Source organism: Gymnoscopelus microlampas (assembly GCF_963454915.1).
Source record: "Gymnoscopelus microlampas genome assembly, chromosome: 4".
Lineage (NCBI taxonomy): Eukaryota > Metazoa > Chordata > Actinopteri > Myctophiformes > Myctophidae > Gymnoscopelus > Gymnoscopelus microlampas.
This window is the reverse complement of record NC_139941.1, coordinates 10,876,896-10,903,630: the sequence shown is the minus strand read 5'-3', so window position 1 is coordinate 10,903,630 and position 26,735 is coordinate 10,876,896. Positions and strand designations below refer to the sequence as shown.

General features: G+C 41.7%; 1 protein-coding gene across 1 annotated transcript in view; it reads right to left on the bottom strand.

The window, feature by feature from the left end:
- Positions 1-26,735, bottom strand: part of antxr2a (ANTXR cell adhesion molecule 2a) — a 112,114-nt gene that overhangs the window by 61,964 nt on the left and 23,415 nt on the right. The window contains exons 8-10 of the mRNA XM_084054749.1: positions 14,056-14,116; positions 10,929-11,024; positions 7,015-7,084 (exon numbers count right to left, since the gene is read on the bottom strand). Of these exons, the coding sequence (XP_083910875.1) occupies positions 7,015-7,084; positions 10,929-11,024; positions 14,056-14,116 (227 nt within the window). The remainder of the gene's footprint in view (positions 1-7,014; positions 7,085-10,928; positions 11,025-14,055; positions 14,117-26,735) is intronic.

The window sequence follows — 26,735 nt, the reverse complement described above, 5'->3', positions numbered from 1 at the left end:
AGAGCCGGCCTGCTTGCTCAGGGGATAATTGAATCTTGACCATCAGGTTAACATTTGTGTCAGATCCTGTGTCTAGGTGAGACATGACCTTTGACACGATTTAAATGTCTCAATAGAGCTTGTACATCAGTTATTTTCAAAACATATTGACTTATCTCTCTCTTATCTTCTCAAATGAGGGTCTGTGGCCAAATGCATATAAATCCGGGGATCCCTGACATGAAAATGTTTGCCTAGGAGTCCCAAGTTGGTGTCCGCTAGTCTGCAACCCTCGCATCTCATCACATCATCGCTCACTGCCACTTAACTTTTCCATGATGAGATGGAAAGCATGGAGAAGAAATGCAGCTACTTATGCATGTAAACATGGGAGATGAGAGGGGCAGACTGTCAAGGGATCAGTCAAACTTTGGTACTAAGTGACATGGGACATCCCGGTTGTCACCAGAAGAAGAAAAAGCAGACTCTTTCTTCTTCTCGTAGGCGGTCGGTTTGCTGCCACTCTGTCCCGGCGCTTGGCACCAGCGTGTCACAAAGTTAGCCCCGCCGTTGAAGCTAAGCCTGGCTGATGCCATGCAGCTGGACCAGGCTGACACCGGTGCCACTAATGGCTTCCAAACTTGGCTTAACCCATTGAGACCGGGAACACGTGTGTGTGTGTCATTTTTAGATTTCTTTGGCTATTCAAAAAATAGCAGATATACAAGCTCAAAGCGCGGCACCGAGTGCCGCGCTATGAGCTTGTAGATCTGCTATTTTTTGAAAAATCGTGAAAATGTGTGCAAATCTTTGAATATATATATTTTAAAGCAAACAATAAGTCAAATCTTTGCTTCTGGGGATTCTACAAGTGTCTTCTAAATCCTATTTTTTTTTTTGAAAAACGTATGTTTCTAGATCAGTGGTTCTTAAACTTTTTCATGTCAAGAACCCCCAAATACATTATCTATCTGTATTTGGGCGCGGACGGTAATAGGGAATCCCAGAAGCAAAGATTTGAGTCAAAACATTTCCCTTTGAAAATATATATATATTCAAATATTTGCACATTTTCACGATTTAAAAAACAAATAGCAGATATACAAGCTCATAGCGCGCACTCTGTGCCGCGCTATGAGCTTGTAGACCTGCTATTTTTGAATAGCCAAAGAAATCTAAAAATGACACACAGATGCGTTCCCGGTCTTAATGGGTTAAAGACGTGAACGTTGGGGAAGGCTGAATAATTGAGGGTGGAGCATATGTGAGGCCTGCCACTCTGGATCCCCCAGACTCATCAGTCTGCACCGGGATGTGTGGCAGGCCGGGCAGTGATGCAAAGTAACTACAGTACGTACATTCACTCAAGTATTGTACTTAACCCATTAAGACCGATTCTACAAATGGCCTTCTAAATCAGTAGTTCTCAAACTTTTTTTCGTGCCCGGGACCCCCCAAATGATACGTATTTGGCCGCGGACCCCCCCCCATCTGAGAAGATTTTGTGCCAGGGACCCTCCCAGAAGAGAAGGGTTGTGTAAAAAATGCAAACTTAATAAATGTTTTTCAAACACTTTCAAGATACTTTCAAAAATGTTCAAAAATAGCAGATGTACAAGCTTGCAGCGAGGTACAAAGTGACATGCAGTGAGCTTGTAGATAGCCGACGCTAAAATCTAAAATGACACACATGCTTTCCCAGTTTTAATGGGCTAAGCAAAATGCTGAGTTTTTTTTTTCTTTTTTCAATTTAGAGAATGTAAATGTTTCAATACTTTACACTTCTACCCCACAACATCACTTTTTATTATTGTTTGAAAACGTTTGCGGTATTGCTACTTTAAGTACAGTACTCAAGTAAATGTACTTAGTTAATGTCCACCACTGCACAGAACAAAGAAGAAAGTGGAAAGCATCTATAAAAAAAACATCTCGATCCCTCCCGACGTCACATTCTACCCGGCGACATCAACATTCCGACAACCAGGCAAGCCTTTGCTCGCAGTGCATGCCGTCCAGGTCCTTGATGACGGGCCGCCTGGACCGGCGGGCGCTACGGTGCCCCGCCATTTGGAAAAAAGGCACCGCTTAATTAACTCTTGGCTGCCGACGGTGACCCATTAAGTAGTTAGCTGGTACGGGGGGGAGGCGGTGAGTAAACACATCTGGTGGAGGGCCTTTAACCCATCAAGACCTGAGGCCGATTCTACAAAATGTCTTCTAAATCCTAACAGTTTATTGAAAAAAAACGTCAGTGGTTTTCAAACTTTTTAATGTCCCCAAAATGTATATATATTTGGCCGCGGACCCCCGTCTCAAAATATTTTGTTACAGGTACCCCCAGCAGCAAAGATTTGAGTTACAAATGTTCGCTTTAAAAAGATATATATTCAAAGATTTTCACACATTTTCTCGATTTTTCAAAAATAGCAGATCTACAAGCTCGTAGCGCGGCACTCGGTGCCGCGCTACGAGCTTGTAGATCTGCTATTTTTGAATAGCCAAAAGTGTAAAATAATGTTTTTTTTTGGCTCATATCTAAAAATGACACAGACGCGTCCCAGGTCGCAATGGGTTAAGAGGATGCGCGACAGATGCGGCAATTCCCTTTTCCACGCTCTCCCCATTTAAATAATTCACCGCGTGGCTCCGGCAATCCCTGCCACCCCGGACCACCTGCGCGCGCCACCGGAGGAGGAGACCCCCGGTAGCCGCGTCTCCTCCAATCCATCTGTCGGTTCCTCTTGCTCCCGGGCGGTCGCCGCCTGCAGACGCTATACTGAGCGCGCTCCGTTAACGCCCCGCCTCTACTTTGGGCCACTGGAACAGCCTTTTGTTTTTGTTTTTTTCTTGCATTGAACTAATCTTCCCGAAACATCATGTACATGTCAGAGATAAGAGGCAGAAACCTCTTATCTCCGTATTCCCTACTTGATCGTACTACACGAAAACAACAAAATGTAGCAGATCCACAAGCGGCGCGTTTGGAGCTTGTAGATCTGCTACTTTTGATGTTTTTCTATTTGAATCCGGAAAAGTTACCGTTTTGGACATGTGAGGTTTCCACCAAACATAGACGATACGTTATCTGTATGTATTTTGGATTATTTGACCCGTTTCTCTTCTTTCTTTTTATTCTTATTTCTCCTGCTCTTACTTATCTCTATTTTCCTTCCTTATCAAGAATTGTCTCTTCTCAGGCGTCATTGCCTGAGGAAGGTCTACACGACTGAAACGTTGCTTCATATTAAAGGGATACCATCACCCAAACAATTTATTTTTTTCTATCGATATTCTACCCCATGGAGACTTGAATTTGTGGATATTTTTTTGTTTTTGTCGCATTCCTAAGCCAATAATTTGACCAGCGGACCTGTCGGCAGTGGTTCCGGTAGGAGACACAAAGGAGACTCTTTGTGTCTCCTACCGGAACCGCTGCCGGTCATCAAATTATTGGCTTAGGAATGCGACAAAAATGGGTAATTGATAGAAAAAGTCATTTTAGGGGTGAACTATCCCTTTAAACTTTTCTCTTCACAATGGCAAGTGGCAGTGTTCTGTGGTATATATTTTATTGTTGATCTCATCTACTGTTTTTTATTTGCCCACGCACCTGCTTCTAAACCTTTTTAATCTAGTTGTGCGGAAAAAAAAGTTGTATTTTACACAAATGTCAAGGACCCCTAAATTCATGTTTATTAGGCCCCCTTGCCCATTTGAAAAGAGCTTGTACCAGCCCGGGACCCCCATAATAGATGTGTGTTGTTGTTTTTGATTTATAGAATTATAGAGTACTGTACTGTAAGGGAGGCAAGAGAAGAGAGAGTGAAACCTATGATCTCATTCTGAATACAGATAGTTATTTTTATACGTTCTCTCAATGGGTTTAACTTCTAACTTCCTCATTTAGCAGGGTGGGACATCATCGGCTGATGTTCCTCAGAATAGGGATTTAAGGTTCAAGTGGTTAAAGGGATAGTTCACCCGATTAGTCACCCCATGGAGACTTGAATTCATGGATTTTTTTGTTTTTGTCGCATTCCTAGACCAGCGGACCGGTAGGCAGTGGTTTTGGTAGGAGACACAAAGGAGACTCTTTGTGTCTCCTGACGGTCATCAAATTATTGGCTTAGGAATGTGACAAAAACTGAAAAATATCCATAAATTGAAGTCTCCATGGGGTGACTAATCGACAGAAAAAAAAGTAATTTTGGGGGTGAACTATCCCTTTAATTAAAAAAAAAAAAACAATCACACAAATATTTGGTGCCCCCCCCTGTAGTAACTCTGAGGACCCCCTATAGTGAAGACCCTTCCCTCTACTGTATATTTATTTAATGACAGCATTTAAGCATATACATCGTGGGGCTTTCATATAACGTCCCTCCTTGGGCCCTCTCTCTCTCTCTCCCCGTTTCGCTCGTTGAGTGATGCAAGAATAGAAGCGGCGCTTCCGTGGCGGCGGCGGCGGTGGGCATCATCTGTGGTGACAGCTGTGGCGGTCGGGGTACTTGGAAACACTGGCATCTGTTGATGATGCCGCCTCCTCCTCCCCCTCCCCCCCACCTCCTCACTGCGTACTCCCCATTAGGAGCCCCCCCCCCCCCCCCGCCCGGCCTGGCGGGGGCCCCACTGGGGCCGTCGACGGGGGAGGTTAAGTGGCTGTGGTCTTGCACCGACATGTCCTCACCTGGTGTTTTCACAACAACGAGGCGGAGGGCAAAAGATAACTACAGGAGCTACGGGGGCCGCGAGGTCGACACCTGCTTTATTTACCCAAGCAGGTAGAGTAGAGGGAGGGAGGAGGTGGGGGGTGGGGGGGGGTGGCTAACGCAGGCGGCGCCCTCATGAATTATTCAGCAGGGTTTGTTTTCTATAGCAGCGGGCGCGGTGAATCCATCTGCTCCATGGGGGGGGGGTTTCAGAGAGATGTACGCTAGAATTGGCTTCGCTGTTTGACTGCGCTCCGTGTTTCGTGGCGTCGACTCGATGGTCGTCGCGTGCCGTTCGGAGAAGTATTACAGACGCAGTGTGGTGGTATAGCGGTACTCGGATTAGTACTTATTTACCTATTCCGGGGGGTGGGGGCATTCGCTAAAAATAGCAGATCTACAAGCTCACAACTGAGCTTGTAGATTGGCTATTTTCGGCGAAGAGATTTGGTGTAAAAAGTACAGTTGCAACTCAGGTCTGTAGTGTGGATAGGGGTAATTTAGTGATTAATTATCATTAAATACACATCCACGCATGCACGTGTGTGTGTGTGTGTGTGTGTGTGCGGGCCAGTTTGGATCAGAGAATGGTTTGGTCATAGTGGGATATTCAATTGATAAACCCCACCAAAGTTATTACAGGTCTGTTTGACTGATTAGAGGGTTCAAGTGGTTAAGTTAAAGTAGCAATACCTCAACGTACCACACCATAAAACACAGGTTATTTTTCTCCATTTCCTGAAAAGCAACGTTTTTTTGGACATATGAGGTTTCTACCCGACGATCGATGAAATCCAACCTTCTTGTCAGAGTTTGGTGAAACAGACATCACCATCAGGAGATTACCGGCCTGCAAAGTTGACTTTGAATAAAAGCTATAATCTCATTGTGAGTCGGCCTACAGGAGAACGCCTTCACCCGTCAAGACTTTTATGATGGGATTGTAGCCGGCGAGAACATTAAAATCTGTTCCATCCGAAGGTCTTAGCAATCATCTGCTCCGTTTAGAGATTAGAACAGATGAGAGCACAATTGAAGAATAGCTATCCAATCAAGATTACCAACTCAATTCTGTATTATTGTTTTTTTACGCTGCAGGTGCTAAGGTTCTAGAACTACATTTGTCTTTCTTTCTAGGGACGCAACTATTGTTTATTTTCTTAGCGAATATACTATTAATGACTTACTTTTTCGATTCATCGAATAATAGAGAAGCATGTTTGGTTTGTTTGTGCTGTTTTTTTAACAATTACTTTTATTGATGCAACATCTCCACTGTTCAAACATGGCCGTTTCCCGTCATCATTTCAGGACGTCACCATGTCATAGGCCAAACCATATTATTATTACTCGCCTCACTTCAGAACAATGGGGTTTAGGTTGGAAATCAGTTAAGGTTTCCCTTTAAATAGTAGTGATTGAAAGGAAATAATGCACATCATCAAAATGTACACACACGCACAGCTGGAAACCAAGTTGATAAAAATTATAATAAAATGATTCTAATAATCCTCTTGCAGACACGTAACCTCAATAAATTGCATCATCAACGTGTTTGTGTTATTGACAGCACCGGTAGGGATAGTGAAATCCCAGTGTAGACTAATATGTTTTATACAGGATGTGTGTGTGTGTGTGTGTGTGTGTGTGTGTGTGTGTGTGTGTGTGTGTGTGTGTGTGTGTGTGTGTGTGTGTGTGTGTGTGTGTGTGTGTGTGTGTGTGTGTGTGTGTGTGTGTGTGTGTGTATATATATATACACATATATATAAAATATAGGGATAATATACTCTACAGCCGTGGTTCTCAAAGTGGGGTCCGGAGCTAGAGTACTTAATATAGCGTCACAATCATTTTAACCGCTTAGTTTTGGCTATTCAAACATTTCAGATCTACAAGCTCATAGCACGACACTTGGTGCCGCGCTATGAGGTTGTAGAGCTGCTATTTTTGAAAAATCTTGAAAATGTGTGCTTATCTTATATAATAATATAATATAGATATATTTTTTAGGGGTCCTTGGCATGAAAAAGGTTGAAAACCACTGCTCCAGACCCATAAAGAGAGAGAGTTCTGACACTAGCGTTCACTTCTTCGGGCCAGGTCTTCCACATAGCCGTCTATTGGCGAATAGTGACAAAGCCCTAAACCGGAAGTTCATGGAATGCATTGAAGTCTACGGCTTCTTGTAACTATTTCCAGTTTACATGAACCACGTGACCGGCGCTGTTTCTGCCCCCTCAATGGCGCAACTCTCTGACACAAGGCTCTGGCCTGCACTACAGTGTAGACCAGCTGGTGTTGATGATGTTGACGAGGTACTTACTGTCCGACCTCGTAGAGCACCGGCGCTGGACACAGCAGATAATCATTCCTCACCGTGCTGGGCTTATGATCTGGAAAACATTACAAAAGAAGAAGGGGAGAGAAAAAAAAGAAAAGAAAAAGTAAGCTCCCTGCACACACACACGCGCGCGCGCCATGACACACGCCATATGAATTAACCCCTTCAATCCGGGAACGCATCTGTGTCACTTTAGATTTATTTGGCTATTAAAAAATAGCAGATCTACAAGCTTGTAGATCTGCTATTTTTGAAAAATCGTGAACATTTTTGTGCAAATCTTTGAATATATATTATACAACATTTTTTTGAAAAAACTGAAGTTGCTATATCAGTGGTGCTCCGACTTTTCCAGGTCAAGGACCCCCAAAATGACACGCATTTGGCCGCGGACCCCCATCTCAAAATATGTTGTTCCAGGGACCCCCAGGAGCACATATCGGAGTTAAAAATGTTCGCTTTAAAACATAAATAAATTATTCATAAATATAGATTTGCACACATTTTCATGATTCTTCAAAAACACATATGCGTTCTATCCGGTCTTAATGGGTTAAAGAGACGCCTTATTTCCAGATGTACAGAGGCAGCCATTTGTCACGGAGCAACAAACACAAAGGGACAGGAGGGAGCCGTGCACAGTGGAAGTGTTGCTTTAAAGCTGCCATCCACAACTCACGTGAACGAATGAAGCCTTACGTTTTAAACCAATATGTACAGTAAGACCGATGGTTCTCAAGACATTTCACGTCAGGGACCCCCCCCGCCCCGAATTAATATGCATTCGGCAGTGGACCCCCCCTGGAACCTTCCAAGGACCCCTGTGGGGGGGGGGGGGGGGGGGGGGTTAAGTTGCTTGACCCCACTTTGAGGACCACTGCAGTAGAACAATTGGTTCTCAAATGGGGTACGTGTATACTGGTTGACCAGTAGTACTGCCCGAAGCTCATCAGCGCAAGGGGGGGGGGGGGGGGGGGGGGGGCATTCCATCTTGAGTTGAGCGGTTAAAGGAGGAGTTCACCCAAAAAATGACTTATTTTCTATCAATTACACACCCCATGAAGCCTTGATTTCATGGATTTATATTTGTTTTTGTGGCATTCCTAAGACAATAATTTGATGACTGTGTATTTCCGGTAGGAGACACAAATAATCTACTTTGTGTCTCCTACCGGATACATTAGCCGGTAGGAGACGGGAATCAAATTATTAGCTTAGGAATGCCACAAAAACAAAAAAGAATCCATGGATTCAAGGCTTCATAGGGTGTGCAATTGATAGAAAATAAGTCATTTTTTGAGTGAACTCCTCCTTTAAGTGATTTGGTCTCTCATGACAGACCTGGGTTCGACTCTCCGGGCACGATATAAAACTTAATGACCGCCGCTTTAACTCTGAGTGTGTGTGTGTGTGTGTGTGCACACGTTTTGCGAGCACATACAACAAATGTGTCTACTTCAGAGCACGGAGACACACACACACACACACGCACACGTCCTTTAGCCCCGATGGTCATTCAAGATTAAACGGGAGACGGGTCGGTTCTGTCTCCCGGGCTGCTTCCAGGCTCCAGGCTGTGTCGGGCTGAGAGAGAGAGAGAGAGAGAGCGAGAGAGAGAGAGAGACGGAGAAGACAGGAGCATCTGTTCCCCATATGTGCTGCATGTCCTGCGATCGCAATAACGCCCGTCCATAATTATAAGGTGCCCCTCCTGTTAAAAGGGTCTGGGCAGAACACATTGGCGAGAGCCAATGAGGGAATAAATAGCACCCGGCGTGGGCCAATGAGAGAGAGCGCCTCTCGACTAGGAGCGGATTAACAGGAAGACATCTGTTAACCACGAACCCTCAGCGTCCCTTACTCTCGGGGCGAACTTTCAGCGAAAATAGCCGGTCTAGAAGCTCAGAACGCGGCGCGGCGTGAACTTGTAGACCCGCTATTTTCAGCGGAGGATATTTAGTGTAGAGGAGGGGGGGACTAGGATAGATCCCTGGGCGACTCCGGTCAACGGAGTATATAGGGTTTAACCCATTAAGACCGGGAACGCATCTGTGTCATTTTGAGATGTCTTTGGCTATTCAAAAATAGCAGATCTACAAGCTCATAGCGCGGCACCGAGTGCGCTGCTATTTTTGAAAAATCGTGAAAAATTTAGCAGATCTTTGAATATATATATTTTTAAAGCAAACATCTATAACTCAAATCTTTGCTTCTCGGGGGTCCCTGGAACAACATATTTTGAGGTCCGTGGCCAAATACATATAATTTTGGGTGGTCCTTGACATGAAAAAGGTTTGAGAACCACTGATATTATAGCAACATACGTTTTTTCAAAAAACTGTTAAGAGATTTAGAAGACATTTGTAGAATCCCCAGAAGCAAAGATTTGAGTTACAAATGTTTGCTTTAAAAAATATATATTCAAAAATGTGCAAAAATGTTCACAATTTAAAAAAAATAGCAGATCTACAAGTTCATAGTGCAGCACTCGGTGCCGCGCTATGAGCTTGTGTATCTGCTATTTTTGAATAGCCAAATAAATCTAAAAATGACACACAGATGCGTTCCCGGTCTTAATGGGTTATGTGGTTAATGTTAACCCTTCCTGAATCGGACGATGTGGCGTTCTTTCTTTCCAAAATGAAAAAATATAAAAAAAACTGAAAATTATTTGTGTCAGAAAGTGTCAAGAACGTCAGAAATAACTTTAGTGGGAGGGAAGAGGCTGTCACTGGCGGAGCGTCAGATTCCACAGATCTCGCCGCCAAAAAAGAAAAAAGCCTTCAAGAAGGGACTTGGCTCCCGGTGTCAAAACGCAGTTTCCTTCCGCCAGAGATAAAAACGTCATTCTTGATGGAACAGACTGCGGGATCAAAAAAACAAGAGGCAGGGCGACTCGCATAGCCTCGTTGCTTTGTTGTATTTAGATTTAGTAGAGAGAGATATAGAGTGGCTGCGCGTTGATGCACTCCCTAAGACCCAGGCCTTTGTACTGAACCAAGAATGACACATTGCCCCGGACTACAAAAGCACGTATGTGCTATTGTTTAGATATCGGTGTTGGTTGGATTTACTTTACTGGAGTATTTCCAATTTTCAATACTTTTACTTCTACTCCACATCTCAGAGTCAAATATTGTACTTTTACTCCACTACAATTACTTTGCTTTTTCATCTTACTTTTCTTGGAGGCTGCAGATGTTGGGAGAGTTTGTACGGAGAAGAATTCCAGGTTTTTGCAACACTCTGTCAATATTCAATACGTCCGATTTATGAGTTGACATCTTGATGTTGCATTGTATGCATGGTTAGTTCATCTATATCAGTGGTTCTCAAACGTTTTCATGTCAAGGACCCCCAAATTGACACTTATTAGCCTGCGGACCCCCATTTGAAAAGATAAGCCAGGGACCCCCATAAGAGAAGATTTTTACGGCTCTCAAGCAGTGATTCTCAACCATTATCATTTCAAGGACCCCCTAGTTTGACATGCATTAGGCTACGGACCCCCATTTAATGGCATTTATATCTCTGGGACCCCAATTCATATTGTAAAATCAATGTTAATTTAACTCTGAGAGTGTTCAAATGGAACCAAATGGACCCGTTAGGGTCCATTTGTACACTCTAAGAGTTACAGACCCATAAGGGTCCATTTGGTTCCTATCCATCATTTAGCTGGGGACCCCCTGGAACCCTCTCAAGTACCCCTGGGGGTCCCCGGACCCCACTTTGAGAACCGATGATCTATACCTATCTAAATCCCTGGCACAAAAGTATTTTTTGCCAAAATGCGTATCATTTTGGGGGTCCTTGAACATGGAAAGAGTTTGAGAACCACTTTTGTAGATGTTATAGTATATCGGGCCAGCCCTACGGTTAAAACAGACACTTACGAAACTGTTGCTCGTTGACCGTGAAGGTGCAGACCACCCCCTCGTTGGTGCGTCCCTGGGTGAAGCCGTTCCCCCTGAGGACCACGTCAAACGACTCTGTGGGAAGGAGGAGGAGAACAAGGTCAACATGCAACACACACACCCACACATGCACACTAAACACCCCACACATGCACACCAACCCATTAACTCATTCAGTGCCACATGACGTCTAAGACGTCACGTGGCCTGAGCGCCCTGAGCGCCACGTGACGTCTAAGACGTCATGAAAAAAAAAAAAATATATATATATATATATATATATTTTTTTTTTTAAATATATTTTTTTTTTGAAAAAAATGTTCAGAACCCAAGATATCATGATTTGAAAATATTCTGCTCCATTCACTCTTTGTTTAACTTCTTACTTAAAAAGGCTGTAACTCGGCTCCTAAGCACTTTTTTTTTACAATGAATTTTGGTTGTGGCACTCAGAGCTAAACTGCCATAAATAAGCTGGGCACTGAATGAGTTAAGACCTGGAACGCATCAGTGTCATTTTAAGATTTGAGCTATAGCCATTCTTTTATACTTTGGGCTATTCAAAAATAACAAATCTACAAGCTTGTAGATCTGCTATTTTTGAAAAAGCTTGAACATTTTGTGCAAATCTTTGAATACATATATTTTTTCAAACAACATTTGTAACTTAAATCTTTGCTTCTGGGAGGTCCCTGGAACAACATATTTTACAAATGTTCTCTTTAAAAATATATATATATTCAAAGATTTGCACACATTTTCACGATTTTTCAAAAATAGCAGATCTACAAGCTCATAGCGCAGCACTCGGTGCCGCGCTATGAGCTTGTATATCTGCTATTTTTGAATAGCCAAAGACATCGAAAATGACAGATGCGTATCCGGATTGAATGGGCTAAACAACCACACATGCAGCCTAGTGCAGTGGTTCTCAAAGTGGGGTCCGGGGACCCCCCAGGGGGTCCTTGAGGAGGGTTCCAGGGGGTCCCCAGCTAAGTAGTTAAATGTAGCATCTCAATCATTTCAACCACTTGTATCCATTTATACGTTGGCTATTCAAAAATAGCAGATCTACAAGCTTGGGAACTTTGTACATCTGCTATTTTTGAAACTTTCTGAAAAATATCGAAAATTATTGGAAATGTTGGAATCATTTTGATTTTATGTGTTGTTCTCTTCTGGGGGTCCCTGGCGCAAAACATTTTCAGATGGGGGGGTTCTGCAGCCAAATACATATAAATTTAGGGGTCCAATGTCTCAGTGGGGACTGGGTAGAGAGGCTGCATCTATCAGTTGGGTGAAGCTGAAAATGTAACTTATGGGACAAATAAGGTAATACAAAATCTAATCTCTGAAACTAAGGTTTAAAATTGCTTTTAGAGCTTCACGCTTCTGATGGCTTTGGTGATCCAAAGGCCCAATCCAAAATTGAAACGGCAAACAAACGGGTATAGCCCCCCAACGTAAAAAAGAAACACTGAATCTGTTTATTGGCGCTTGGAATTGAAGGAGGTCTGGCACGATGGTACATGTATCAACGGTATGATATGAGATAATCCAAATAAATCATGATTCATGGTTTGATAAACAGAACAACGGCCCACGTATTGAATTTGGATTGAAACAAATGCAATACACAAAAAAAACACCCACATCGAATATCAAACAAATGTCACACGTTGGAAATAAAACAGAACTCATTTGTTTTCCCTCTCCACTTGTTGGGACACTTGGCATCGGGGCTGAGCTTCCTCAACATGCGTTGTGGTTTGTGTTGGCTCGGGTCCGGGGCACGTTTGTGGACTTTTTTTTACAGAGTGACTGACCCGGAAAATTCTTTGAGGTGGCTGTTCCTCTATAGCTGGTGGTATTCCACATTGGTCAATGCTCTTGCTACATCAATAAGGTCGTTTGTCCATCAAAACGTTGTTTGTTTCGTTTTTTTTCCCAGCTGAAAACGCAAGACACTCTCCGAAAAACACTTCAAAACGGTCAGAGATGAAAATAATACATATTTAAACTGGCCACTGGCCTCGCCACTGGCATTTCCAGCATAGTGTAAATATGTAGACTGGCTATTTTTTTCAAAATGTTATCCCACGATTTTGCAACCCATTTTTTCACCCAGTGCCAATTGCCTATGTAATCCTGGGCGCTACTCTCCCTCTGCCAGCCTAGGAAGAGCCCAGAACTGAGCTCATGCTTCCTTCAATGCATGAGGAGCTAGCAAGCTGCTTCTTATGACCTGACAGGGGGGGGGGTTTCCCGGTAGGACGTAGCGCGTGTAAGGAACACGTTATTCCAACCAGTTCCTTTCCCCTCCATCAGGCGCCCCGGCTGACCAGGGGGAGGCAGTATAGAGACCAGGATTTACAGCATGTTGTTTGTGAGGGTACCAATAGTCCATATTCACTAGGGGTGGGACGATATATATCGATATCACGATATATCGCAATACTTCCTCCCGCGATAAATAATCGATATACTGCTGAAAAATATCGATTTTTTTTTTTTTGTGATACTTTTTTTTTCCGACTGTATTTGTGTAATGATGATTTTGAACTGTTTGGTGCTATTTTATGTGTTTATGAATTGAATACAAGACTATCGTGATATATCGTTGGTGAAATTTCATGCAATATATCGTGATATCACAATATATCGAATATCGTGATATTATCGTTATCGAGGGCCTAATATCGCCACAGATACCGTATCTTGAGATACCCATATCGTCCCACCCCTAATATTCACACGGCGGCCATTTTGGAATTTAACATTGCGTTGCTGTGGCAACTGGGGTGGCATTTCATTGACTTAATGGCAATATGGCCGCCGGGGAGAACATGCAAACAGAAACACAAAAAACCTTGAAAAGAGGGCAGGCCCTCGACACAAAAAAAAAAAACTTTCAGAACCACTGGTCTAAAACACCGCCTTGGCGGTCGTTTCGGTTATCACCAGCTTGCCTGTGTGTGTGTGTGTGTGTGTGTGTGTGTGTGTGTGTGTGTGACTGTGTGTGTGTGTGTGTGTGTGTGTGTGTGTGTGTGTGTGTGTGTGTGTGTGTGTGTGTGTGTGTGTGTAGGGGGGGGGGTCATCTACTCACGGTTTACACACACACTGGAGGGCTCCACGCTCAGGATCTCGGTGCATGATTGCTTCAATATCTGGAAAGAGAGGAGGGGAGGGAGGAGGGGGAGGGGGCGGGAGAACAGGAAATGGATACATTATTACGCGAGCGGCTAGAATAATAAATACATCAAGGGCCGGCAGTTATCGTCTCTGTCAAGTTTAGAGAGCAGATTAGGATGCAAACACCTGAGAGATGTCTGCCCGTTTGATCTGGGCTTCCTCGGGCCGAGGCTCCGGGAGAGAGAGCCTCCCGCGTATATCAGCGGCGACGCGGCGGGGAGAGAGAGAGCGGCCGTGTCAGCCTTTATGGGAAAATTATGCAAGACTATTACATTCCTCCATTCTATTAACCCTTTAAGACCTGAGGCCGCGTCTAAAAAAAATCTAAATCCTAACAATTTTTCGGAAAAAAATATTTAAAAAAAAAATTCACGGTTTTTCAAAAATAGCAGATCTACAAGCTCATAGCGCGGCACTCGGTGCCGCGCTATGAGCTTGTATATCTGCTATTTTTGAATAGCCAAAGACATCTAAAGTGACACAGATGCGTTCCAGGTCTAAATGGGTTAAAAAAAAAAAAAAAAAGCTCGGAGGATCCTACATTATCATATAAACAGGCCCCTGTGTGAGCCCACTGTCACAGCGCCCTACTATCTCCCATGATTCAATAAATCAACAAAGGACAAACTATGCAAATCCCGGTACACAATCAGTAAAAAGGAGCATATTAAACCATTAAGACCGGGAACGCATCTGTGTAAGTTTAAGATTTCTTTGGCTATTCAGACATAGCAGATATACAAGCTGCTATTTTTTGAAAAATCGTGAAAATGTGTGCAAATCGTTGAATATATATATATTATTTAACACACTCAACTCTTTGCTTCTAGGGGTCCCTGGAACAAAATATTTTGAGATGGGGGGTCCGCGGCCAAATACATATAATTTTGGGGGTCCTTGACATGAAAAGGTTTGAGAACCACTGACAGCAACATAGGGTTTTTTTTTAAAACCGTTAGTATTTAGAAGACATTTTGTAGAGTCGGTCTCAGGTCTTAATGGGTTAACCGCAATATATGACACTTGAACCTTTCATCCCGCGTTGGGCGAAACTTCAATCCTGAGTGTGTGCGAGTGTGTGCGTGTGTGTGTGTGTGTGTGTGTGTGTGTGTGTGTGTGCGTTGTGGGGGGGGGGGGGGCACTTATGGCAGCCTTATTAAATATGATAGTTTGATATGGAAATCGTTAAAAAGCAGAGAGGGCTGAAGACAGCAGTGTGCATAGTAAAAATCCTCAGTGTTCATTTAACTCCCGAGAAGGTACAAATGGAACCGGGGTCCATTTGGTTCTATTAGTACACGTTTGGAGTTAAACAGACCCTTACGGGGTTCCGTTTGTATACTCTCTCAGTGAAACTAACACTAAACGATTTGATTTGTGTGAGGATATGCAGAGGTGCCAATGTGGCCTGGCTCCAGTGGTGGAAAAAGTACTCAAATGGTTTACTTAAGTAAAAAGTATCAATACTGCATTGTAGAAGTACTCGGTTACAAGTTAAAGTCCGGAATGAAAAATGTACTTGAGTAAATAATTGAGAAAATAGTCCAGGTATAAAATAGGGCTAAAGTGGTTGATGTATGTTTTATAATGTAATCATTTATATCTGCAAAGTAACTACATTTTCAAATAATTGTAGTGGAGTAAAAGTACAATATTTGCCTCTGTAGTGTAGTGGAGTAGAATTATAGACAATTGGAAACTTAAGTACAGTACTTGAGTAAATGTACTTAGTTACTTTACACCACTGCCTGGCTCACATGGGAGCTATTCCTTTCCATGAGAGTCGGTGCTAGATATGATTTGTGGGAGAGGGGGAAGCCATTGTTCACATTATCTCAGCCAGCGCTGGGGTTCTGAAAGTCAGTGTTTCCTAGAATAGAGTTGTTCCAAAGATGACCTATTTATGTGGTCGGAAGAAGGAAGTTAGCAACTTCCTAGTTATCTCCACTTAAGTCAATGGGATTTTCTTTTGCATTGGATTTTTTTATTGTTGACGAAAATGAGTTCTGGGGCAAATAAAAGTTCTTCTAAATGCTTACACGTTTTGTTCCAAGGCTTAAAGGTTCTATGACACTCATTTTCACTTTTTTTATTTTTTATGTTTTTTGGGGGGTTTTATGACCTCAATTACACCCAAAAAATCAGAACTTTGAACATTCAGTGGATTTTCTGTGGTCTGGGGTTTTCTGAATAATTAGGCTGAAAAGTAATCTGAGCTTGGCCCTCCTTCGCTTGGAGTTTTGGGACAACAAACTTTGGCATTGACTGAATCTAATGGATTTTAGCATAAGTTTGTGATTATTTTAGTCATGAACTGCATAGATTCTTTGACACAAAGAATACATTTTTAAAGCAAGGCTCTTAAGAGATGTCATTGGTAGGCAGGTTTATGAACTGTCCACACAGAGTGAGTAGACAGAAATCGTGCCATCTTATAATGAGCATTAGTGAGGACCAATTATATGATGATAGGTTGAAAATGGCTTAAGTGGCTCTTTCATAATAATTCAAGTTACTTATTTTTGGGCGGTGTAGCCGCCCCTATAAGTGGGGTTGGGACACCTCATTAGTACACCCTTTTCTGCACTGTGATTGGCCCATAATAGTACACCCCTAGCTGTACTGTGATTGGCTGACTCTATTCAGCACTGTGATTGGCTAGCGAGACACATGATGATATTAATAACCTATAAATAGGACTATGCACTTAAAAAAAAAAACTTTTTTTTAAGTGAGCTTCCATCACTGTGATGCCCACTGTGATGACCACACTGCCCACTTCACACTGGGTGTGATTTTTGGGCGGTGTAACCGCCCCCTATAAGTGAGGTTTGGACACTGACCAATCCTGCACCGTGATTGGCCAATAGTCTACAACGCAGTCTACAACCCTAACCCTTCCACAGTCAATGCAAATCTATACTTTTGCAAAGTTAGCCAATCACATTACAGCTAGTGTCATCACCACTAGCTGTAATGTGATTGGCTGACTTTGCAAATTCAGGACTGTGATTGGCTAGCGAAACACATGACACATGTGCAGCCCTATGAATAGCAGTATGGGCTTAAAAAAAACACTTTCATGTTTTTTTTTAAGTTAATCACTTCCATCACTGTGATGACCACTGTGACCACACCGCCCACTTCACACTGGGTGTGATTTTTTTTTTATTATGGCTAGTGATTTTGAAAGACTGACGCTTTTTATGGCAGTCAACACAAAGACATTACAACACATCATCTAATCAAGGCCCAAGAATCATCATGAATCATCTACCTGGGAATTCCCAACCCAGATACCTCGGAGCAAAGGTTTAAGGCAAGGCAAGTTTATTTGTATAGCACATTTAACCCATTAAGACCTTGAACGCATCTGTGTCACTTTAGATTTCTTTGACTATTTTTGAAAAATCGTGATTTTTTTTTTTTTTTTTTTTTTTTTTTTTTGAAAAACTGTTAGGATTTAGAATTTTAAGAAAGATTAAGAAAAGAGTAGTCGAAGTTACAGAGCCACAGGTCATGTTTACAAAGTATAGAAGGTTTGAGTGCTTTAACAATAAGGCAATTCAATGTGCTTTACATAAAAGCATAAGAAACTAGTTTTCTTCCTATTCAAATAGTTCAAATAAAACAGAAAATAAGAAGAAAATTACAGTGTAGAATACATTATTTTAAAATAAGGTGTTAAAGGACAACTTTGTTTTTTTTTACAACCAGGGTTATTATATTAGTTTGTAATTATAATAATTAAAAGATGAGTGTTAAAAAAAAATCATGTATTGATTGTTTTTTAATGATTTAGTGATTTTTAACCGGGGGGGGCGGGGGCATTCGATCCATTGGTAAATAGTCATGAACTCAGCCTCCGATTTCCGTGAAACTTTGTACTGTACACTAGGGCTTTCACGACTAGAGATTTGTACAGGTCGACTAATTTGACCCAGTGGTAGTCGACTAGTCGACTAGTCGAAATTTACATTTAAAAAAAAATTACAAAAATTTAAAAAAAAAGTTTTTTTTTTTTTCTTTTTTTTGGGTGGCATTGTTTTAATGCCATCCTACTACTATATTGCTATTATTATTATCCTCCTGCCCTTATTCTTATGGCGTTTTAAGGGAAGCGCTTCTGGCACAGCAGCACAGCACCACAGCAGTGTCTCCAAGGATCCCCATTGCCCAATAATAGGCTTTTATTGGGCATACGTTTGACCCCCTTTTGATAAAAAATAAAGTTAGGAGGATAATAATAATAGTAAGATGGGCCATAACTATGGCATTAAAAAATCAAAAAAAATAAAAAGTTTTTTTTTTTTTTTTTAACTATTCGACTAGTACCAACAAGGTCGACTAGTGGTTATACTAGTCGACTAGTCGACTAGTTGGTTAAAGCCCTACTGTACACACATCCCCACGAGGCCAAGGAAGAAATGCCACCCTACATTTTTCAAATCAACCTTATGGTGGCGCTGTAACAGGCAGATTCACATTTTGGCCTATAATTAGGCCTATAATTAGGCTTTTAGTTATTATCATTACAAACTAATAAAATAACCCTTGTTGTATAAAAAACAAAAGTTGTCCTTTAACATTGAGCTTAGTAATAACACAACACAAGCTAATAGCATGCCATCCGTATGCAGAACTCTGAAATCTGCTTTCTCTCCCACTTGAACTGACAGCAGTAGCTAAAGGAAGTCGGCCATTAGGTGCCGGTTAGGCGGAAATGTGGACTTTTCCCAAAAGGCAGCTGCTAAGATAACACAAGAGCCGTTTGTTGCATAATATTACACATTAAGCTACCACAAGCATGATGCAACATATTGAATCGTGTGAACTGTCTCACATTTGCCTTTCCACCCTCACTCTATACACCACTGGTTGTCAAAGTGGGGTCCAGGGGGACCCCCAGGGGTCCTTGAGGGGGTGCCCAGCTAAATGAGTTAGGAATCAAATGGACCCTTACATGTCTGTAACTCAGACAGTACAAATGGAACTAAATGGACCCCAACGTGAATTAAAGGAGTAGTTCACCCAAAACATGACTTATTTTCTATCAATTACACACCCCATGAAGCATTGAATTAATGGAGATTATTTTGTTTTTATGGCATTCCTGAGCCAATAATTTCATAACCGGCAGTCTCTCCGGTAGGAGACACAAAGAGTCTCCTTTGTGTCTCCTAACGGATACATTAGCATCTTTATTATCATCAAATTATTGGCCCAGGAATGTGACAAAAACTAAAAAATATCCATGAATTCAAGTCTCCATAGGGTGAATAACCCATAGAAATAAAGTCATTGTTTGGGTGAACTATCCCTTTAAAACACGTTACAGTGCAGATTAGGGGCCCAGAAATAAAACAAAACAACAAAAGGTGTATCATATATTTTAATGGGGGTCCGTGGCCTAAATCATATCAAACTGGGGGTCCTCGAAAAAAAAAAGAAAAAAAGTTGAGAAAACCTTTGTCCTGCTCTCAAACAGGCTTACATCACAGTGCCGCTCCCGTGCCAAAAGAGCAAGCATTGGGCGATCTCATTCTCAACTCCTCACAAGGAAGAACGTCCAGGATTACTAATGGCTAGAGAATGCTCTCCATTTCCATTTAGATCCTGCAACAGACACTCACTCTGTTCAGTGTGCCGCTGTTGTTGTGCTTGGGACGCTCTGCTGCACACAGTGCAATCCTCTGGGCTTCATTTTGAACGCAGAGAGTGTACAAATGGAACCAATCGGACAGTGGTGCAAAAAGCACTCAAATGTTTTACTCGAGTAAAAGCATCAATACTGCAATGCCGAAGTCAAACTTGAGTAAAAGTACACAAGTATTGGTATCAAAATGTACTTAAAGCACCAAAGGTAAAAGTACTAAAATGTTTTAAAATAGCAGATCTACAAGCTCACAACGTGTCGCGATGCGACGCGTTGTGAGCTTGTAGATCGGCTATTTTCAAATAGCCTAGGTATAAAATAGGGCTAAAGTGGTTAATGTATGTTTTATAATGTAATCATTTATATCTGCAAAGTGACTAGTAACTAAAGGTTTCAAATAATTGTAGTGGAGTAAAAGTACAATATTTGCCTCTGAGATGCAGTGGAGTAGAAGTAAAAGAATAGACAATAGAGTACAGAAGTCCTGACGTCACTCGTTCATCCCCAGGTTCGTAAAGTAATTTTGCTACGGAGAATAACATTGGGTCATCTTAGAATCGTCTCATATAAGAATTGTGGTCCAAAAATAAACAAACTGTCTCGGCGATATTGTCAGGGAGGAGGTTCTGTATCGTTTATGATAGTTAGTCACATATATTTGATACAGTCTGTTTCTGGCGAAAATTTAACTAATTCGGCGGAAGTAACATTATCGTTTTCTCACCGTCAGTTGATGCTTCATATCCATAAGAGTAAAACCGCCGGGGTCATTTGTTTATTTTTGGAACACAGTTCTTATTTGACATGATATTAAATACGTCTATGGGGATTCAGAATGGGGGTGGAAAACCGTGAACCAGGTAGACAAACCTAGGATGTTGACAGAGCCGATTCTCAGTTCTATGTAATGTGGGTTTATAAGTTCTATTCATATTGTTAATGTGTTCAACTAATTAATCATTCAATTGAATAGATGATGTATATTCTTCTCCTTATGTGTGCAGGAGCCAGAGACTGCATATTAGGTGGTTTGTTATCGTTACAGCTACAGATGTTTACATAGTTTCCTTATCTCTAAGTCCAGCAGAAGCTTGCTGTCTCTGTATCCTCTGCTCTGCCTGCTAACTTCAAGTACTGAGTACTCACAGTAGTCTAATACTTTTGAGTACTTCCTAAGCCCTGCCTCCTGCTTAACTGTATCTCCGTCTCATGTTGCTATATAAACCAATGTAAAAGTATTTGTACTCCAGAAATGATTCAGGTAAAGCTGGACATTGGCTCCTTGCGCAAGTAAAAAGAAGGAGATCTCCGTTGTGTCTGTGTCTATCTTATTCCAATGTGTGATCTGAGCCTAAGGTGTTTGTAAAATGATAAAGCAATCTATCATTACAATGGTCCCTCGAGCCTGGATGTCAGAGCTGTTCCAAGAAGAGTAAGAAGGAAGACGACGCTGGAAAAGTCTGCAAGCAGCCAGGACCCGGATCCTGCAAAAATCCTGGAGCGTGAATTCGATCCAGGTCGGCGGTCAAATCAGTCTAACATCTGCTCTTCAAGGAACGGCCGACGGCATTTGAACGCTGATCACACAACTATAAGATAGCACGTAAGTGTGACACATTTGTGTTGTCTATATAAGCGCAATATAGACATGTGCCTAAGCACTGAATAGTCAGTGAAACCTTAGGATATGTTGCTATGTTTTAGAAGCAACAGAGTGATTTATTTCCTGCAAATTGTATACTGTAGTGTGTATGAAATCACAGATATTGACAGACGTGCGTCATCACTATGTGTATCCAAAACGCGATCTGAGTGAGTTATCCGGGTCTAACGATTTTCTCTCCGCGGTCATCACTATGTGAGTGAGCCGTGAGCACTTTTCCGGATCATCTTCTAGAATAACCCACGAGGTATCTATATTCAGTCTAAATCTAGAATAACCCCCATTTCATTCTAAGGGGTGTTCGGTCTAGATTGGATGAGAGTACTCTTGGGTGTTCGATGAGAAATCCGTTGGAACGTGGTGAAACTGAATGTGTTTATATTGTATGTTTGTGCTTAATATTACTAAAAGATCCTCACTACCGTGAGCACCTTTCCGGAGAAATCCGTTGGAACGTGGTGATAGTGTATATTAAGATGTGTTATTAAGGAATGTGTGAAGTGCGATTCAACCAGTATACAGCAGTGTAAATAACGCTCGAAATAAGTATGAATGATAATCACGGTGGTTGAGAGACGAGGTCTGTTTGGGACAGTCGCGTGGACTGGTGATTTCTGTATGAATCTATGAATGAGAGTACAGTGAATGTGTGTGGGGATCCCCAGGGAATATGTGTATGTTCCTGTAGAAGCCTATGAGAGATTGTGAGGAATGTTCAGTGGAATATATGTGAATGAGAGAGAGAGAGAGAGACTAAGTGCTTGAGTGGATCTGCCTCTCTGTTGTGTGACTGTGAATGAATAAGATTTTCAGTGTCTGTGTATGTCCTCACGAGTATAGGAATACAAGTGAATGTGTGTGTGTGTGCATGTGTGTGCCTGCTGAGAGAGAAAGCTGTGTGTGGAAAGTAACTGAGTACATTTACTCAGATACTGTACTCAAGCTGTGTGTGTGGGGACTGTGTGGGAGTGCGCGTGCGTGAGTGCGCGTGCGTGTATGCAAGATGGGAGAGAAAGCGAAAGAAAGAGAGTGGGGTGATGTTGATTACCAAGGAGCTAGACCAAAAGGAAAGAAGGGACCCTCCCGAACATGTTTTCGCTGTGGCCGTACTGGACATTTCGTAGCCGATTGTAGATCGCGCACCACAGTTAATGACTGGGACGATAACAGGCAGGAGAACACACAGGGCCCAAATACATGCTTTAGGTGTGGGCTCACGGGCCATGTTGTTGTTGGTGATTGTAACTCAGGAACAACTGTGGAGAACTGTAGTGACAATAGGCCGAAGAACAGAAGGCCACGCAGGTCTAAGGGCAGAATGGATACAGATAAATGGCAGGACATTGGTTTAATTGGGACAGAAACCCTTATCTATATGTATATTTATATGGTGAGGGCACACATTTGGTATTAATTAGCTACGATGTCTTGGCTCCTTTCCTGTTTACAGTAAGCCTTTTGTCTAAAGCTACAGTTAAATGCCCCTTGTAGATACCCAAAACTTTCCCAGTAGTCAACTAGTGACACACAAGACCGACAAAGTGTTTGCACAGGAAGAGTAAAACTAGTGACGGTGTGGGGAGTATTTCCACTACATTATTTTATTGTCTACATAATAACTTGTTAAGTAAGCCTTGCCCAGCAACAGTGTGAGGCCCATAGGGGAGGAGCCTATCTCCTGTTTCCTTAGTGTGAGCCAGTTTTGATGTACAAGTACACCCCCCTGGACATGATGTTTTATGATTTCTGTTACAGTAAAATATGAAGTTTTTAGTAAATTATCTAAGCAAAGCGCTTAAGTATTGAGCATTGTAGTAGTTGTCACACACCCAGCAGTCCCAGCAGAACGATGTATTAGGTGCAAGTACCCCAAGCTAGGAATGTGCACTCACAGGTCAAGGGTCATTTTTGTCCAGCAAGTTAGCCCAGGGTTTGTGTGTGGCTTTCAGGATCATGGTGTGAACGATGGCACTGCAGGGCCATCTAAAGCTCCATTATAATGAAAAGTGGCTCACAGACTTTGGGGAGATAGGGAGCATTTTTTTTTGTATTAAAACTATATTCAATATTTTTGTTTTGATTTAAAAATAGTTAAAAGACTTAAGCGAAGATAGCTCTACTTTTGTAAGTGACATTTGTGTCTTAACTAGCAATGGAAATCTTTTTCCAAAAGATGGCAGATCTACAAGCTATAGAGCAGTTGTTGATTTTAAGAAATACTCAATAATGAAAAGTATCATAAGTATTAGAAGACTTATGTAAAGTTACTCTATGTCAAAACTGACACTTCGTACATGTTTGAGAATCAGTAGTATTCATAGTTTTGGCCCTTTCCCTCTCCACATGTAAGAAACTAGCATGTGTTTCTAAAAGCATTTTTTCACTTTGAATGAAGAGTAGTTCTACTCAAATTGTGGAGTATATCATGTGAAGACATTCTAATCTCAGCCTGCAAGATGTTATGGGTAGAGCAGTGACTACCTCGTCCCAAGCCCATGGGAACGCTTATATAAAAAAAAAAAAACAAAGGAAGCGAGTTCAGTTCTCATGGAACTTATCTTTCATTTGTTGTGTCTTGATACTAGTGTGTCAAATTCCTATATTTGAAGTACCCAAGCAGTGTTATAAGGCGATTGTTTTATTTTTTTATTTTTTTATATAATTATAGTGTCTTAATGCAGTAATTGAAATATATTGAACCAATCATCTGAGTAATGGTTCAACAGGAGGGATAGTTGAAGATTATGAAGCATATTCACACTATATTCACACTTATATTTTAAAAATTCTGGTAAAAGCCATACACTGTAAAAATGAATTTGAAGACGTTACAAAGGTCAAAAGAACTAGTAAGCTGCCAAGATTTTATCTCTTCCACAGGAACGATGGGACTGCTTATGGTGATGCTGACCAGGTCATCAAGTGTGAACTGAACTCTCCGTGCTAGGAGGGTCCATGCCCGGGTCACGTCAACATGCCAACTGCTGTGAGATGCAGTCCCTGGTCAACATGTCACCTGATGTGAGACGTGTGGTTTGTCCAATCCACACAAAAACATTCGCAAGTTGGTGCAAACATCATCGAACATTACGTAAGAAGGTGAAGAAGGCCGGCTTGTGGGGTGGAGTCTCACATATAGAGTGATATTAGGCCCTAACCGGTGAAGAATCCACTTAGAATAGTAACCCCCCCTCACCTGATTACACTTAGAAGGACGATGCACCACACCACTTCCTGTCTGTGTTTTTTATTTTTATATTTTCCTATCTATGTTATTGTATATTTTTCTATGTATCTTTTGTCTATTATTGAAGTTAAGCAGGGGAAGGCTAAAGCTAAGATAATTATGATTGTTATGTTGCAGCGATATATGTCTACATCATGCATTTCCTGTTCCAGTTAACTGATAGTAAGTAAGCGCGAATCCAAACAGTGAGTGAGCCTTGGGTCAAGCTATTTGCCGTGCAAAACGTATGATCAGTTTTAAGCACATAAATAAGAGCTTTTATGTCACTCTGAAGAAGTGTGATAAATGTAATATCATGGAGCGAGATGGAAAATGCCAACTGGTGTAAATGTGTTATGAGGAGTGTGTTGAGGAATGAGGGCGCTTTTAAGACAACCTCCGAAGGGAGGGGCGGGATAACCGACCAAACGGTCATCATCTCAGAAGCCACATACTAATGAAGCCATCAAACACCGTGTTTTCCATGTCAGATGACATTAGTTCTAAAAATGCCAGTGATGTGATGTTAACACCTTAGTGCCCTCCAGAGAGTCACAGGTCAAGGGAGGGGTAGGTGGAACAGACAGCTGGGTACAAGTGGGACAATGCTTCTATGCGCTCTGTTAATGTTTTGAGTAAGGACTGTCAATTGATTGGTCAAGTGATATACCCGGTTGAGGGCTGAGGCTGCCGCTCATACGAATAGCAAGACATTACATGGTAATGAAGGGTGATAATGATCTTTTTCCTACCATTAGGTTTTTTCGACATTATCCACAACCGTGTCTATCATTAATGACCATATCAAGTGACATTCTATAATTCTCATCATGTGATCAACAATGACAAACTTTGTCTTATGCCATGACTAGAGCTGAGATAGATGGATAGCTTAAGTCCCAAGGCCACTGAAAAAGGTGAAAGCAAGAAGAATGTGAAGATTAAAAAATGAATAAAAGGAGGGAAATGACAGAGCCGATTCTCAGTTCTATGTAATGTGGGTTTATAAGTTCTATTCATATTGTTAATGTGTTCAACTAATTAATCATTCAATTGAATAGATGATGTATATTCTTCTCCTTATGTGTGCAGGAGCCAGAGACTGCATATTAGGTGGTTTGTTATCGTTACAGCTACAGATGTTTACATAGTTTCCTTATCTCTAAGTCCAGCAGAAGCTTGCTGTCTCTGTATCCTCTGCTCTGCCTGCTAACTTCAAGTACTGAGTACTCACAGTAGTCTAATACTTTTGAGTACTTCCTAAGCCCTGCCTCCTGCTTAACTGTATCTCCGTCTCATGTTGCTATATAAACCAATGTAAAAGTATTTGTACTCCAGATATGATTCAGGTAAAGCTGGACATTGGCTCCTTGCGCAAGTAAAAAGAAGGAGATCTCCGTTGTGTCTGTGTCTATCTTATTCCAATGTGTGATCTGAGCCTAAGGTGTTTGTAAAATGATAAAGCAATCTATCAGATGTGTAAATTACGTCAGACTTCGGTGCTCTATTGGAAATACTCCAGTAAAGTACCTCAAAAAAGTACAGTGCTTGAGTAAATGTACTTAAGTTACTCCACACCACTGCAAACGGACCCATAAAGGTTGCATTTGTACACTCTCTGCGTTAAAATAATATTAAGCATTTCACTGTGCACAGACTCACATTTTAATTATTCAAAAATAAGTACTGGATATGTTATTGTTTTGCAAACTACTGAAGGGTTTCAGCTATTTAAAATGGTTGTATCCCCTGTCTATATCCTATCAGGTCAAGTAGGCCCCAAAAGCTAATAAAGCCGTCAACAAACAAGCTTGTTTGCAAAGCACGGCGATGTTGTTACGAACAGCATGAGTTTACATGTGTCATACAGAGAAGTTTGTTTGAAGGCCAGGACCGTGAATCATACTTTTGGAACAAAACATCCTCTTTTTGGCATGAGGTGCTTACTTAACAAGACCAGACTCGACGGATACTACTGTGTTTATGGTTTTTCAAGTGGCCTGTGGCTAAGCTTAGTGCGTATTCCTTGGGTTCAAGGCCTCCAATAAT